The sequence below is a fragment of the Pipistrellus hanaki genome (genome assembly GCF_964339955.1).
Source record: "Pipistrellus hanaki genome assembly, chromosome: 11".
In the NCBI taxonomy this organism is placed as follows: Eukaryota; Metazoa; Chordata; class Mammalia; order Chiroptera; family Vespertilionidae; genus Pipistrellus; species Pipistrellus hanaki.
Window position 1 is genome coordinate 27,447,937 of NC_140513.1, and position 14,490 is coordinate 27,462,426.

Here is a 14,490-nt window from a genome sequence, read left to right on the forward strand (position 1 = left end):
AGGGGGCGTGGCCACGCTGGATGACGTGAGGGCGTGGCTTCAGGTCAGCAAGGCGGGGCCTCATCAGAGTAGGCGGGACCCAGGGCGGCTTCCCCTGGACGGGATGGGGGCGGGGTTTGCCCCTAAGGGGCGTGACCGGAAGACCGGGGCGGGGCGGGACGCGGAAGTGGCCCCGTGGGACCGCACGGAGCGGCGCTCAGCTCCCACCGCTGGGCAGGCAGCGAGTGCGGGTCTGGCGGAGCGCGGTGGCGCGCGGAGACCGAGAGGCGACCGCGGGCGGCAGGGCCCCGGGCGGCAGGGCCCGCGGAGGCGCGCCGCTCGGCCGGGCCGGGAGTCGCGTCAGTCGGTGTTGCCGGCCGAGCGCGGTCCTCCTCCCTCTGAGCGATCATCGGGCCTGAGGGCGGCCAGAGGGCATGTCGCACCCCGCAGGGGCGCCGCCGCCGCCGCCGCCGCCGGTGCGCGCGGGCCGCGGGTGAGGAAGAGAGCGCGGCCTCGCTCAGTCCGGAGTAAAGAGGTGGCCCGGAGCGCAGAGGAGCTCCGGAGCGAAGAGGGGCTCCGGAGCGGAGAGGAGGTGCTGAGCGAACAGGTGGCCCGTAACGAACCGGTGGTTGGGAGCAAAGAGGTGGTAGGGAACGAAGAGGCGGCCCCAAGCGAGGAGGAGGCCCCGAGCGAAGAGGACGCTCCGGACGAAGAAGTGGCCCAGAATGTAGAAATGGCGGCAGCCGGACTCAGCGTGACCGTCACCCACAGTGAGCACGGGTGGCCGGGGGGCTCTGTGCTCGGCAGGGTCTGTGTGTGTGTGTGGGGGGGGGGGGGGGGCCACGTGTCCTCCGGAAGCGCCTGTCCTGTTTGTCCTGGCGCCCGGAAGTGTGGGTTCTTGTTTGTGTCCGTGGGGCCGGTGTTGGTGCTGGTCTTGGGTCAGTACACCTTTCTCTGTGACGCGGTGTTTTGTTCCAGGTCATTTGTTTGATCTCCGAATGCGCGCTGGTTGCACGTGTTCACGTGTGCCTGCACAGTTGTGGGTCTTTGTGTCAGGCTTGTGTTTGGCCATGTGCACGGCTGCTCAGTACGTCTGGACACCTGTGTGTGTCGAGCACACTGTTTGAGCGGGCCGTGGGTCCAAGCATACACTCTGGGCACCTGTTGGGTCTGTCTGCTGCTGGAGTCAACACTGAACTAAACAGTGGATTCATGGGCGAGCCAAGTCCATGAGGGTTTCCTCAGGACCAACCGTGGGAGACCCTAGGGCCTCAGATCTGAAGACCAGAATTCTAGGTCCTGCAGTTTTGTTTTGTTTTTAAAATATGTTTTATTGATTTTTATTTTTATTTTTTCAGAGAGAAAGGGAGAGAAATAGAGAGCTAGAAACATGGATCAGCTGCCTCCTGCACACCCCCCACTGGGGATGTGCTCCCAACCAAGGTACATGCCCTTGACTGGAATCTAACCTAGGATCCCCCAGTCCACAGGCAGCGCTCTATCCACTGAGCCAAACTGGATCCTGCAGTTTTGAGTGATCTTGGGATGTCTCCTAACCAGACATCTAGTTGTTCTCGGTGAGGTAGAGTTGCCTACACCTGTCCCAACCCTAGCTGGTTTGCCTCCGGTGATAGAGCATTGGCCTGTGGACTGAAGAGTCCCGGCCTGAGTTTCGGCCTCTATCCCCAGTAGAGGGTGTACAGGAGGCAGCACATCAATGGTTCTCTCTCATCATTGATGTTTCTCTCAGTCTCCTCCCTTCATCTCTGAAATCAATAAAAATATATTAAAAAACAACAACAACACCTGTCCCATTGACTTCTTGTCTGTTGAGCAGGCTTAAAGCTTAGCCTGGTGCATGGTAAACAGACTACCTCCTACTGCCCATATACCTGAAAGAGAATTGGCACCTCTGCTCCAAAAAGAAATTTTCTGCTGTTTTGAGTCTATTCACTCATTTGTGTATTTTTGTCTGTTTTTTGTTAATCTTCACCTGAGGATATTTTTTCCATTGCTTTTATGAGAGTGGAAGGGAGAGAGGGAGGGAAGGAGAAAGAGTCAGAGAGAAGACCAAAAAGAGAGAGAGAGAAACATTGATGTGAGAGACACATCGACAGCACAGAGGAAGCCAAAAGTGAACCTGCAATCCAGGTACATGCCCTTGATCCACTGAGCCACATCGGCCAGGGCTCATTTGTCTGTTTACTGAGCACCAACCATGTATGTGTCCAGGTGTGCCCAGTGGGAGAGACTTGGAGGAAAAATAGTCCCTTGCCCATTGTAGCGAAGGAGACAAAGGCCAGTACAATATAGACTACAGGGCAGTCAGGCCACAGGAGGCAGGTGGCTTGTGATAAAAAGCATGGAACAGAGGTCAAGTGCTGACTCCACAGTTGGTCTCCCTAGACAGGTCTTAACTGGACTGACTCAGAGTTTACTTACCTGTGAAATGGGGAATAATAGGTAGTACCTACATCATAGAGGTTTTCTGAGGATTAAATAAGATAATGCATGAAATGAGACTGGTGAGCCCCTTGTGCATGTTAAGTACTCAGATATTAGTTGATATCACATACTGTCAGTTATAATAGTGGAAACAAAAGTCCTTGAGCAGATCACCAGAAGAAAGCTGGACAGATGGGGAAGGCTGATTGGAATAGGGGGCATATGAATTGGGCCTTGAAGGCTGTAGGCTGGGTACATAAATATAATGAAGTGTCAGCCAATATTGGTTCATGTGGAAAAATTTTCTTAATTGAACCCTTTTCTCTCTCCTCAGGCAATGAGAAGCACGACCTTCATGTTACCCCACAACAGGGCAGTAGTGAACCAATTGTCCAAGATCTGGCCCAGGTTGTTGAAGAAGCCACAGGGGTCCCGCTACCTTTTCAGAAACTCATATTTAAGGGTAGGCATTTCTCTTCCAGCTTTGAGCCCTTATGGCTAAACGACCGATTTAAAATTGCTTAACCAAACCTAATGGTAACTCTTAGCTTTCAAAATTGGACAATTCTTATTTGCTGTTTCTTCATTTATTTTCCTCAGCAAATATTTATTGAGGACCTACTGTGTACTGGACACTTCCAAACATTTGGACAGGTATTAGAGTTGAAGTCACAGGAGGGTGGCAGAAATCTTACCATTTTTAAAAATATATATATTTTATTGATTTCTTACAGAGAGGAAGAGAGAGGGATAGAGAATTAGAAACATAGATGAGAGAGAATCATCGATCAGCTGCCTCTTGCACACCCCCTACGGGGGATGCGCCTGCAACCAGCATACATGCCCTTGACCGGAATGGAACCCGGGACCCTTCAGTCCGCAGGCTGATGCTCTATCCACTGAGCCAAACCTGTTTCGTCAATCTTAGCGTTTTTTTGTTTGTTTGTTTGTTTTTTTAAATATATTTATTGATTTTTTACAGAGAGGAAGGGAGAGAGATAGAGAGTTAGAAACGTCGATGAGAGAGAAACATCAACCAGCTGCCTCTTGCACACCCCCTACCGGGGATGTGCCCGCAACCGATACATGCCCTTAACCGGAATCGAACCTGGGACTTTTCAGTCCGCAGACGGACGCTCTACCACTGAGCCAAACCAGTTTCGGCCCAATCTTACCATTTTTTATGAAGTCCATGGGCAGTCTTTCCTGGCTAAGTTATATCCTCTTCTCATTGTATGTTCACATGGCACTCCCTACCACTTCGGCATAACTTATGTTGAAATTACTATTACATAATTGTTTTTGTAGTTGCTGAATATCTGATTTCTCTGTTAGAATAACAAACTCTGTGAGGGCAAAGAAACTGCTGTGTGTCCAATGCTCAGCAGAGTGCTGACACAGAGGGTGTTGTATGAACACACTTACCAGGAGCCTGGCAGACCCAGTGGATGATGTGATTTCTGCCGCACATATCTCCTCCACACCTCCACCCTCTGTCTTCCCATTCTCATGGTAACCCATTATTTTGGTTTCTGATGGGGCCAGATTTATCTCATTTGGTGCCAGTCACAAAGAATTTAGTGATGGGAAGTACTTCTATTTATACTTCACAATGTAACTATTTGTTTTTTATTTTAAAAACATTTTACTTTTGCCCAAACCAGTTTGGCTCAGTGGATAGAGCGTCGGCCTGCGGACTGAAAGGTCCCAGGTTTGATTCTGGTCAAGGGCATGTACCTTGGTTGCGGGCACATCCCCAGTACGGGGTGTGCAGGAGGCAGCTGATCGATGATTCTCTCGATGTTTCTAACTATCCCTCTCTCTTCTCTGTAAAAAATCAATAAAAAATAAAATAAAAAAATAAAAATAAAAACATTTTACTTTAGAATTATATAAGGGAATAGAAATTCATGTTTCAAAATACAAAAAAACACAAAGAAGAAATGCCCTCCTGGCTAAAATCTCTCATAACATTTTAGCATATTTCTGTTCAAGCTTTTTATTGTGTTTGTTTGTTCTGGCTTCCGGAAGTGTGGATTCTTGTTTGTGGACTTTTTTTTTAGTTGAAAAAACTAGGCTTATATTGATTATACAGTTTTTATAACGTTTGTTGTTTTTTTTTCGTTTGTTGTTTTTTTTTTCATAACACTGGGTTATCAACATTCATTGTGACCTTGAAGTTTCTTTTTAAAAATGAGCTTTAATGCCTACAAAATCTTCTATTGTACTGATATATAGTTCATCAGTCCCCTATTCCTGAATTTTTGGCTCTTTCCCGTTTCTCTCTATATGAATAAGTTTGCACTAAAAGTTATTGTAAAGTGTCATTGTGCAGGCACACATCCAATTATTTGTTTACATTAATAGCTGAAGTGAAATTACTGAGTCAAGACACCTAGTTCTAGAAAGATTACGCCAACTTATCCTCTTCTCATTAGTGAACTCACTTGTCCCCTGGACCCTTGCTGAAATCTGTTTTCAATGATGTGCAGTTGTTACAACTTGGCAGTCTTTTCTTCTCTTCAGGACAGTCGCTGAAGGAAATGGAGAAGCCATTGTCTGCAGTTGGAATACAAAATGGTTGCCGGATCATGTTAATTGGGAAAAAGGTAAATTTTTTTTCCACCAGAACACAACCAAATCAAATGCTAAGGCCTTCTATGCATATTTCTGTGCAGAAGGCAAAATTGGGGATCTAGATGCTGCATTGGTGAAGCACTCTCTAAACAAATGTAGTCTCCATCTGTGTGATGGGGTTACCAGTTTTGTTGTTCTCATGGCCTCTGGCTTCTGTTAGGTTCTCGCTCTGAAAGTCAGGAGCAGCTGTGCTGCCTCAATAACACAACTTTTGTGTTGGTGGTAGAATCTCAGTCTGGTTATAAGGTGCCTAAGACAGGCCATACTTAGAGGGGATTTGCAAAAGAACAATTTGTTAAGCCTGGAGATTTAAAAAATAAATACAAGTTTTAGGCTCTCTCCCTTTAACCACCCTTTTTACTAAAAATCTCCCAGAAGGTAAAAAAACTGGCCAGAAAGAAAGGTTCAGACTAAAGAACTGAGGGAGAAAAAGAGCCAGTTAGTGACAGGTGAGGACAATAGCCTGTTGGTGATGAGAGAGGGCCATGGCCAGCCCTGCATTGTGACACAGTGGAATTGTTGGTCATATGAAGTTCCCTTACTTTGAGTGAGGTGGCTGACACAGAGTGGAGAGAGGGTGAGATTAGCAAAGAAGAGGCAAAGAGAATTCCATCCAGGCTTGGAACTGCTAGGAGACTGGCACTGGGGATTTTGCCACAAAGTAGAATGTGAATAATTTGGAATAGTATAAAAGCAGGAAGATATGACTCAGATACCAATTGTTTAGGTGAGAGAAGGGGAAATACTCCAGATTTCTTGGTTAGGGGTCCGGGAGAATGGTGATGGGCATTGGGCAGAGCCCAAAGGTTGAGTTTGAAGAAACTATAGGACCCCTGATTAGAGCTGTCCTGGGGTATGTAAAACCATATCTGATTCAAATGTCAGTTCTATTTCTTTTGGGCAAAGTGACCTTAGGTTACAATAACCTCAATTTCATCATTTAAAATAGTACCGTACCTCATTGTTGTTGTTTTTGTTTTCTCATTGGGTTTTGATAAGGCTTAAAACAAATCATTGAGGTAATGTGCTTGGGATAGTATCTGGCATAGAGGGAATCCTATATAATAAAGGTGTAATATGCAAATAGTCATTACTCCGTGAAGTGTAACGAGCAACCGTGTAACAACTGGATCACAGATCAGCAGGAGGGTGAGGCAGTGAGCTACAAGCTGGTGATAAAAGTATTCATCATTGTTATGTTGGTGGATGACATTTTGTAATTCTATTTAAAGGAATAGTAGAATTCCACCTATCTAGAAATTCTGAATACTTCACAGGTGTTAAAAAGTAATTGACTCTCCAGGGATCAGTCTGGCTGTTAATGATCAGCCCTAGGCTGAGGTTGAGTCTGGCTCTATTCTCTGAGTCCAAATTGTCCGGACCTTGCCAGAATGTTTACCTAATACCGTCTCTCTAGTCTAGAGTCTTTGTAGATGGAAAACTTAATGTATATCCTCCAATTTGCTTTCCAAGAAGCAACAGAGTTAAGACTTTCTTTTTGATGAGTGGTTTAGTCCGATTATGATTTTTTTAAAAAACTTTTTATCTGACAGGATAGTGTTCTTGGTAATTATTGGCTTTATTTTATTCTTAAACATCTTAGAACAATCCAGAGGAAGAAATTGAACTAAAAAAGTTGAAAATTCTAGAGAAGTCTGTGGAGAAGATAGCTGACCAACTGGGAGAGTTGAATAAAGAGCTTTTTGGAATCCAACAGGTAACTCTGTGGGTGTTGACTTTGTACCTGTCCTAAGAACTTTCTTTTTTGGAGTGCCACAGAATTTTAATAATTAGTTTGTGTGTGCCATGGGATGAAAAAGGTTGGAAATCTCTGGTCTAGTTGTTATAAAGTGTTTAGCAAAGCAAAGGATATTTCGATGATTCATAGAAGGTAAAAGTTGAGCGGATCTTAGTGGGGTGGTCATCCAACTCAATTTCTTATTAAGAGATGGTTTCTTATATTAGAAACCAAGTAAGGATTAGAAACAGCCCCAAACCACATATTTGTCTTTGACCTCCACATTTTATAACTTTAATAGATGTATGGTTATGTTTTAATTACAAAGTAATATATGCTGATTGTATATAACTTTTAAATAAACATATGAACACTAATATGGAAAATAAAAATTATAAGGCCCAACTCAAAGATAACCATTACTAAAGACTGGAATCTGCCTTTCCATCTTAAGAAAATATTTGATATGGTGTTACGTACACTTTGTAAATTGTTCTCTTATTGGATAAAAATTTGAACATTTTCTGTCATTGAAAATGACCATATTTTTAAAAACTTACATAGCATGGTTTACTTAACCAATTCACTATTGTTTATCACCAAATGTTCTTTTTTTTTTTTTTTTTTGGTCCTTCCCACTTTTTAATATGTACATTTCAAACATATAGAAAAGTTGAAAAAATGAGCAGAATGAATGAACATCTGTACATTCCCCACTTAGATTTAACCATTCAAAGCATTTTGTCATGTGTATTAGTTTGCTTAGGGGGCATAAACAGTAGAAATTTATTTTCTCACAGTTCTGGAGGCTGGAAGTTCAAGGTCAAGGTGTGTTCAGGGTTGGTTTTTTCTGAGGCCTCCCTCCAACAAGAAATAATCCAAGTTCAGTACCACTCGTGTAAGCATACTGGAAAGCAGCCTTCCAAAGACCAGGAGTCTGCCCTTCAATTCTAACAAGCCAATGCTCTCCTTATGCACTATGGCAACTTCTTTGTTATATCATTTCCCGTTTCTATGAATTTTATTATCATTGGCTCAACTCACAGTTCTCGTGGGACAGGAGTCAGCATGGCTGAGCTAAGTTCTCTGTTTAGGATTTCACAAGGTTGAAATCAAGATGTCAACTGAGCTGCATTTCTTTCTGGACCTCGTGGTCCTCTGTGATTGTAGCAGAATTCAGTTCCTTGTAGCTGGAGGGCTGATCATAAGCCAGGGGCTGCTTTCAGTTCCCAGAGGCCACCCACATTCCTGCCCCCTTTACCCTCAAGTCAGCTTTGGAGAACTCACACATCAAATACCTCTCCTGTTTCAAATGCCTGATTTCCTCCTATCACCTAATGTTCTTTTGCCATTTTTCATAATGCTTCTTTGAAATCTTTAGACATAAATCTTTTTTGACTATTTCTGATATTATAAATTCTTTAGTTGAAATTGCTGGCTAATGTTTACCACATGTCAAATCTGCATCTGTAACTCTCGGCTTTTGTAAACATCTTCAGAGAGCCCTGTTGTCACCAGCTAACTGGTCATTTGGCCAAGCAATGTGAATAAACTGCAAGACAATTTAATAAAAATAATGTAAATGCTGCCCTTTGTTAGCATGTCTGTGTCAGGAATTATATTAAGGGTCTACATATATACCCCTTTATCCTCACAGTAATCCTAATGGGGTGTGAGTATCATAATCCCTATTTTAAAAAACGACACGGAGGCACAGGTAGGTTAAGTAACTTGCTCAAGATCACAAGCAAGTAAATGGCAGTCAGAATTCAAGTGCAGCCCTATCACATCTAAACCCTGTGCTCCTCATGTCTGCCTCCTGTGTGTAGGTATGCTCTTCTGGCTTCGCTGAAGCCAGGCCTCAGGAGGCATTTGCAGCCCCAGATGTTTATTTTAGAGTGGCCTATTATAGTGTTTAGGGTGGCTTAGGGCCAGCTTTTCTTTTTTCCCCCAAGAGATGAAGTTGTGGGTCTGAGGTCTGGCCCAGCCTATTGGGAGGAATACGGATTCAGAGTGTGGCTCCTTCATCAGTACCTCAGCTTGGCATCCTTCATCAGCCCCAAGGAATTCTTGCAAGAATGCATTATTTCTCCACAGGGTTTTCTGGCCAAGGATTTGCAAGCTGAAGCACTCTGCAAACTGGATAGGAAAGTAAAAGCCACAATCGAGCAGTTTATGAAGATCTTGGAGGAGATTGATACACTAGTAAGTAAATATTCACCTGAGAAGAACTAGGTTCCTTTGACTATATTTCAGCCTGTCGCACTCTTTCAGTAACGAGGCCTTATTGTCTGAGGATGTTGAGCACCTGCTGAATGCAAGATACTGTTAGGTCTTAGGTGAATACACAGGAAGGTAAGACAGTTCCTAATTTTCAGCCACTCATATCCCGCCAGCATAGGACCTTTAGCATTTTTATTAATGTGTGCTAGCAGCACCTAATCCTCATGAAACTTGGATCCAAATGGTCTATGGTCTCGTGGTCAGAGAAACAGGGCTTCACTTTCCTGTTATTCATGTGACTGATATCCCACTGAGCTCATTACCTGTACAGAATTCAGTCAGACCCAGTTCTTGTGAGGCTGTTGGGAATCACTGACACCACTTTCCCTTTTATAGATGATAATAAATGATATTACTAGCCTGATGCCTCATTCTTGAGGGTAAATTACTCTGCTTGGGATTTGAGGATGGGGTAACAGGAAGGGGCTTATAAAAAAGAAGTAAAAGGTGCTTTTCTTGCCACAGTGAGCTCATGGTATGGCCACAACATAGTATCCTTACATAGGAAACCGTGAAAGAACAAAGTCCACATTACACATCAGTTTCTACGGGAACAAAGGGAGCTTTTATAGGAGCAAGAGCCATGGAAGGGTCGTGTAGGATACCGACCCAGAAAAATTATTCCTGGAATTCATGTCTCATTCCCATTGGTGACTCATGACCTACTTGGTATACTATGGATATTTCTGATGTGTTCTTACATCATTTTCATCGAAGTATTTATGTGTCAACTTATTCTTCCATAGGTTCTGCCAGAAAATTTCAAAGAAAGTAGACTGAAAAGGAAGAGTTTGGTGAAAAAGGTTCAGGTGAGTTGTGTGGTAGAGCAACACAGTGTAAAGCAAGCATGTCAAACTCTCTGCCTGTGGGCCACATGCCTCATTTATTTGGCCCATGTTAGCCTTTGAGTTTGACATGCGTGGTATAAAGGGTTGGTGTATGTGTTTATCTGTTCAAAGAAGGATATAGTAGAAGTTGTGTGGCTTTTTGTTTTGGTTGTTAGTTAGCATGAACCCATAATATAAGAGAATTGCTCCTTTCATGTCCCTGTAATTATGTCTGAATTTAAACTGATTAGGAAGGAAGATCACTGTAGAGCAGATGGGCTGACACATTATACAGTTCTAAGAGGCACCATTCATATGTATAGTGTCCCCTGAAATTGTGCAGCGTCAAGGCTTCCTTCCTCTCCTCACCATCCTTTTGGTGGTTATGGGCCTAGACCCGTGGTCTGCAAACTCATTAGTCAACAGAGCCAAATATCAACAGTACAATGATTGAAATTTCTTTTGAGAGCCAAATTTTTTAAACTTAAAAATTTATATTTAAGTTTATATATGTTAATAACATAATTAGGGTTCTCCTAAGCTGGCCTTTGCTAAAAACTCAAAGAGCCAAAGGCCGCATGTGGCTCGAGAGCAGCAGTTTGCCAACCACTGGCCTAGAGCATCGTCAAGAAACCCTGGTCCTGCATTTCCCTATCCTTTTACTTTGGGAGCCCAGGCCCTCCGTGCACAGCCTGTTTCAGCATGAGTCCGTCACCCATGGGTTCTCCAGAATGGCTGAGCACAGAGCCTTTGGGTTGCCTAGCTCTGGGTGGACCCTCACTGCCCTGCATTGATCTTTCAGGCATTCCTAGCTGAGTGCGACATAGTGGAGCAGAACATCTGCCAGGAGATAGAGCAGCTGCAATCCACAAACTTGGCCCTGGCCAAATGAGGAGAGGCGGGGAGAGGCTGCACTGCCCTGAAGAACAGTGCCACCAGCTCTGCCCTCTCTGCAACAAGAGTTACCTGATTTCTCCAAGGCTGCTGGGCCACTTGGCCAATTGCCAGTTTTCTTTCTCCTACACCTCAGCATATTTCCCTGCTTAAAACCTCCATGGTACACCTGTTCTCAGTGAACAAGTATTGTGTTTATAATCTTATGTAGAGCTCTTGTTTGTTTCCTCATTCTGCCTGTATGTGGCTGAGAGCCCAAATCTTCCCATGTCTTTTGACCTTTGGGTGCTTTCGTTTGTCCTGGAGTAGTTCAGATTTATAGGCCACCCTGATCTTCAGATACATGAGGCCTTTTTGCCCTTGTGGTCCCATAGTCCCGTAGATGTAAATCAGAATCGTTTGGAGGTTGTATCTAGTCAGGAATGTTGGAAATAGCTTGGAGCAGGTGTTTGGTACACAGTAGTCCAAATATCCCTCATTGTGACCTAATTCTGGAATGGTGGTGGTGTTGGTTCACAGACTCTGTACTTACTTTCCAGTGAACCTGCACAGCCCCGGGCCAGGAGATCTCAGGGGGCCATTCCTGGGGTGGGGCCTGTGGTTGATGTATGGGCTTCCTTGTCCCCTAGCAAATCTGTAGGAGGTAGAACCCAGTGTTGATGGAGTCTCTGCTTGAAACCAAGACAAAATCATGTCTCGGGAAGGGCATAGAGGGGAACAGAGTAAGTAAAGCAGACAGATGGTGAAGACAGCCATAAACTTTTCGGGAGTTTCTTCAACGGCATTTCTGTCCACTGTATGTCCTGAGATCTATATTTCCTTCAAGGCTGTTCCTGTCCACTTTGTGACCTTCCCCTCCCCATCCCACCACCTATTGTTATTTTTTAAAAAACTACACACACATCAGCAATCAGAGTATTTAAACTATTTTTTCAGGGGGGAGAGAAAGAGAAACATCAGTGTGAGAGAGAAACATTGATCGGTTGCCTCTTGTAAGCACCCTAACTGGAGATCAACAGCTCTGCATGCTAGAACTCTTAAACTGGTCAGCTTCTGTCACCCCATTTTTTCATACAGGGCATCACTGAAGTTCCAGGAACTTAGGACTGTGTGGGTGGGACTAGGACAAGGTGGTATGGAGTGGACAAGTGGATGAAGCTCAGGGCCCAGCCCACCACCAACTGTAATCTGAGCAATTCAGTACGTAACTGCTTTATGGAGTAGCTGTGTCAAATTGGGCCACAATATTCAGTAAAAAGTTACTGTGTGCCAGATAGTATTTTAAGTACATGTGATGTACTAGATAGTATTTTAAGTACACATGATGTACTAGTCATTTAATCCTCAGACAACCTAGGAGATAGATACTCATCCATGTCAGAGATGAGGAAACAGAGCTTAGGTAATTTGCTAAAGTCATGGAGTTAGTAACTAAGCCAGGACACCAAGCTGGGCAGTTTGATCCAGAGTCCGTGCTCTTATCTCTACTGTCCTGCCTCCCTATTGACATAGGGATGTGTGTTTGCTCTTATTTTCTCTTTCCCTCCGTCCATGTTGGTCTTCCCACTTGCTCTCTGGTCCTCTCTGATTCATTCTCCACAGAGCATCGTGGGTGATATAAAGTACAAATCTTATCATGTCAGTCCCATCCAATGGCTTCCCTTTCCCATCTCATGTTGGGCCACTCTCCTGTTTGCTCAGTGTGGTCAGCCAGTCTGGTCTTCGTTCAGGTTCTCAGGTGCTCTGTGCCCTCTCCTGCCCCAGGGTCTTTGCACTCACCATTCTTCTGTTTGGACAGCTCCTTGCCACCCTTCCACCATTGCCACCCCTTTCCTAGGGGTGTTTGTCCTTCAGAACCTAATGCCTCTTCCGTGGACTGTCTGAGAACATATCAAGTCCCCTCTCACAGCTTGTCATAACTTTTCTTTCACAGCAAGTGTCATAATCTCTGATGATTTATTTATGGTATTACCTAATTTAATTTTTGCCATTTATACTTGACTATAAGTTCCCTGGGTTAAGGAGCTTCTTTGTTTAGTTGATAGCGTATTTCAAGCACATTGTCTGGTTTATAGTAGATGTTCAATAAATATTTGTAAAACAAAATGTCAAACGCATTGGAATTTACAGTATTAACAGTCATCATTTAAAGCACATGTGTCAAACACAAGGCCCGCGGGCAAAATCCAGGCCGCCAGGCCTTGCAATGTGGCCCGCACCGCGCTGTCATCACTGCACTCCGCTGTCAGTTTATGACATTGTCAGTTTATGACTGTTCAGTAAACCATTCGGCCTGCGATTTAGGCTGGATTTTAGATTTTGGCCCCTTCTCTGATTGAGTTCGACACCCCTAATTTAAAGGTTGAGCAAAGGGGCCCTAAGTCATGGGCTGCTTAGCAAATGTTCAGGGTGGTTACTGGGACTTGGCCACACTGCCTTCCCTGCACAGACCTGCCCATCCAGAAGGTATCTGCTTGTGAGCAGGGAGAGAACATCCCTTCTCAATTGCTCACTTTCCTAGAACATGATCCGCCCTAATTCAGGGGAACAAATGAGGCTCTATAATCCCCAAAACTTCCTTCAGCCTCATAGAACTATAAGATTCCTCCACATGCGGTCTATTTAGTCAACAATTCCTAATTACCCTCCATAATGTAAAGATTACCTCCTCTGAGAATCCCTTTCTTATCTGGGGGTTATGCTCCTTTTAGTTGAAAGAACCAGAAACCTAATTTCAAAGACATTGTTGAAATGGAAATTTATTGACAGGATTTCAAGTTATCTCATGTAATTGGAAGTTCAAGGACAGCTGGGCTTCAGGAACTCAAAACATTGCCTGGAATTGCTCTCGAGATCTTCAGCATCATGTCAGCATCATTCTCTCAATCCTGCTTCTTCCATGAAGTAGGAAACAGCTTCACTGCCTGAGAGGAACTGAGTGTTTCCCTTGTTTCCAATTTGAAAAATCCTAAAGAAACTTTGGCGAAATCAGGCCAGACCAGCACAGTCACATGACATAGATGGGGCCTTTAGGGGCCCACACTTATATTTCAGGGTGGTTTCCAGAGACAAGGCCACATTTTCCACATCTGTAAAGTGGGGAATTAGATACTTTTTCCATTGTGGTGTCTGGCACATTGCTCAGGCAGAATCTTAGTGATTCCTCCTGGTATGAGTGGCAGCCTGGGAGAAAAGGGTCCCTGAGAAGCTTGGCTGAGCTATGCCACTTGAGTATAAGACATGTGTCCCCCTTAGAGCAGAGACTTTTATTTTATTGATTTTGTACAGAGTGGAAGGGAGAGAGATAGAGAGTTCGAAACATCAATGAGAGAGTCATCGATCAGCTGCCTCTTGCATACCCCCTACTGGGGATATGCCCACAACAAAGGTACATGCCCTTGACCGGAATCGAACCGGGGGCCCTTCAGTCCCCAAGCCGACGCTCTATCCACTGAGCCAAACCAGTCCCGGCTAGAGCAGAGACTTAAATGTCACAGATATCCACTCTGCTACAATCAGTAAACCTTTAATTTTCAGCTTAGTACATGACCAAACAGCTAAAAACTATTTCCCAGTCTCCTTGTGAGAGCATGGACAAGAGAAGACTACGTTTTGGCCAATGAGTTGTAAATATTATGTATATCTTATGGGAAGCATCTTTGGAGGCAGTTTGCCATTTTTTCTTTA

At 44.3% G+C, this 14,490-nt stretch overlaps 1 protein-coding gene across 2 annotated transcripts; it reads left to right on the forward strand.

The window, feature by feature from the left end:
* The first annotated feature begins 88 nt into the window (after positions 1-88).
* BAG1 (BAG cochaperone 1) lies at positions 89-12,909 on the forward strand. 2 transcript variants are annotated; one of them, XM_084897994.1, is made up of 7 exons: positions 89-749; positions 2,759-2,887; positions 4,951-5,033; positions 6,665-6,778; positions 8,897-9,004; positions 9,829-9,891; positions 10,712-12,909. In XM_084897994.1, the coding sequence occupies exons 1-7, from the start codon at positions 104-106 to the stop codon at positions 10,799-10,801; spliced, it is 1,233 nt and encodes a 410-aa protein (XP_084754120.1). In that variant the 5' UTR covers positions 89-103; the 3' UTR covers positions 10,802-12,909. The 2 variants fall into 2 exon arrangements, with proteins under 2 accessions (XP_084754120.1, XP_084754121.1); XM_084897995.1 differs by lacking the exon at positions 2,759-2,887.
* Positions 12,910-14,490: the final 1,581 nt, after the last annotated feature.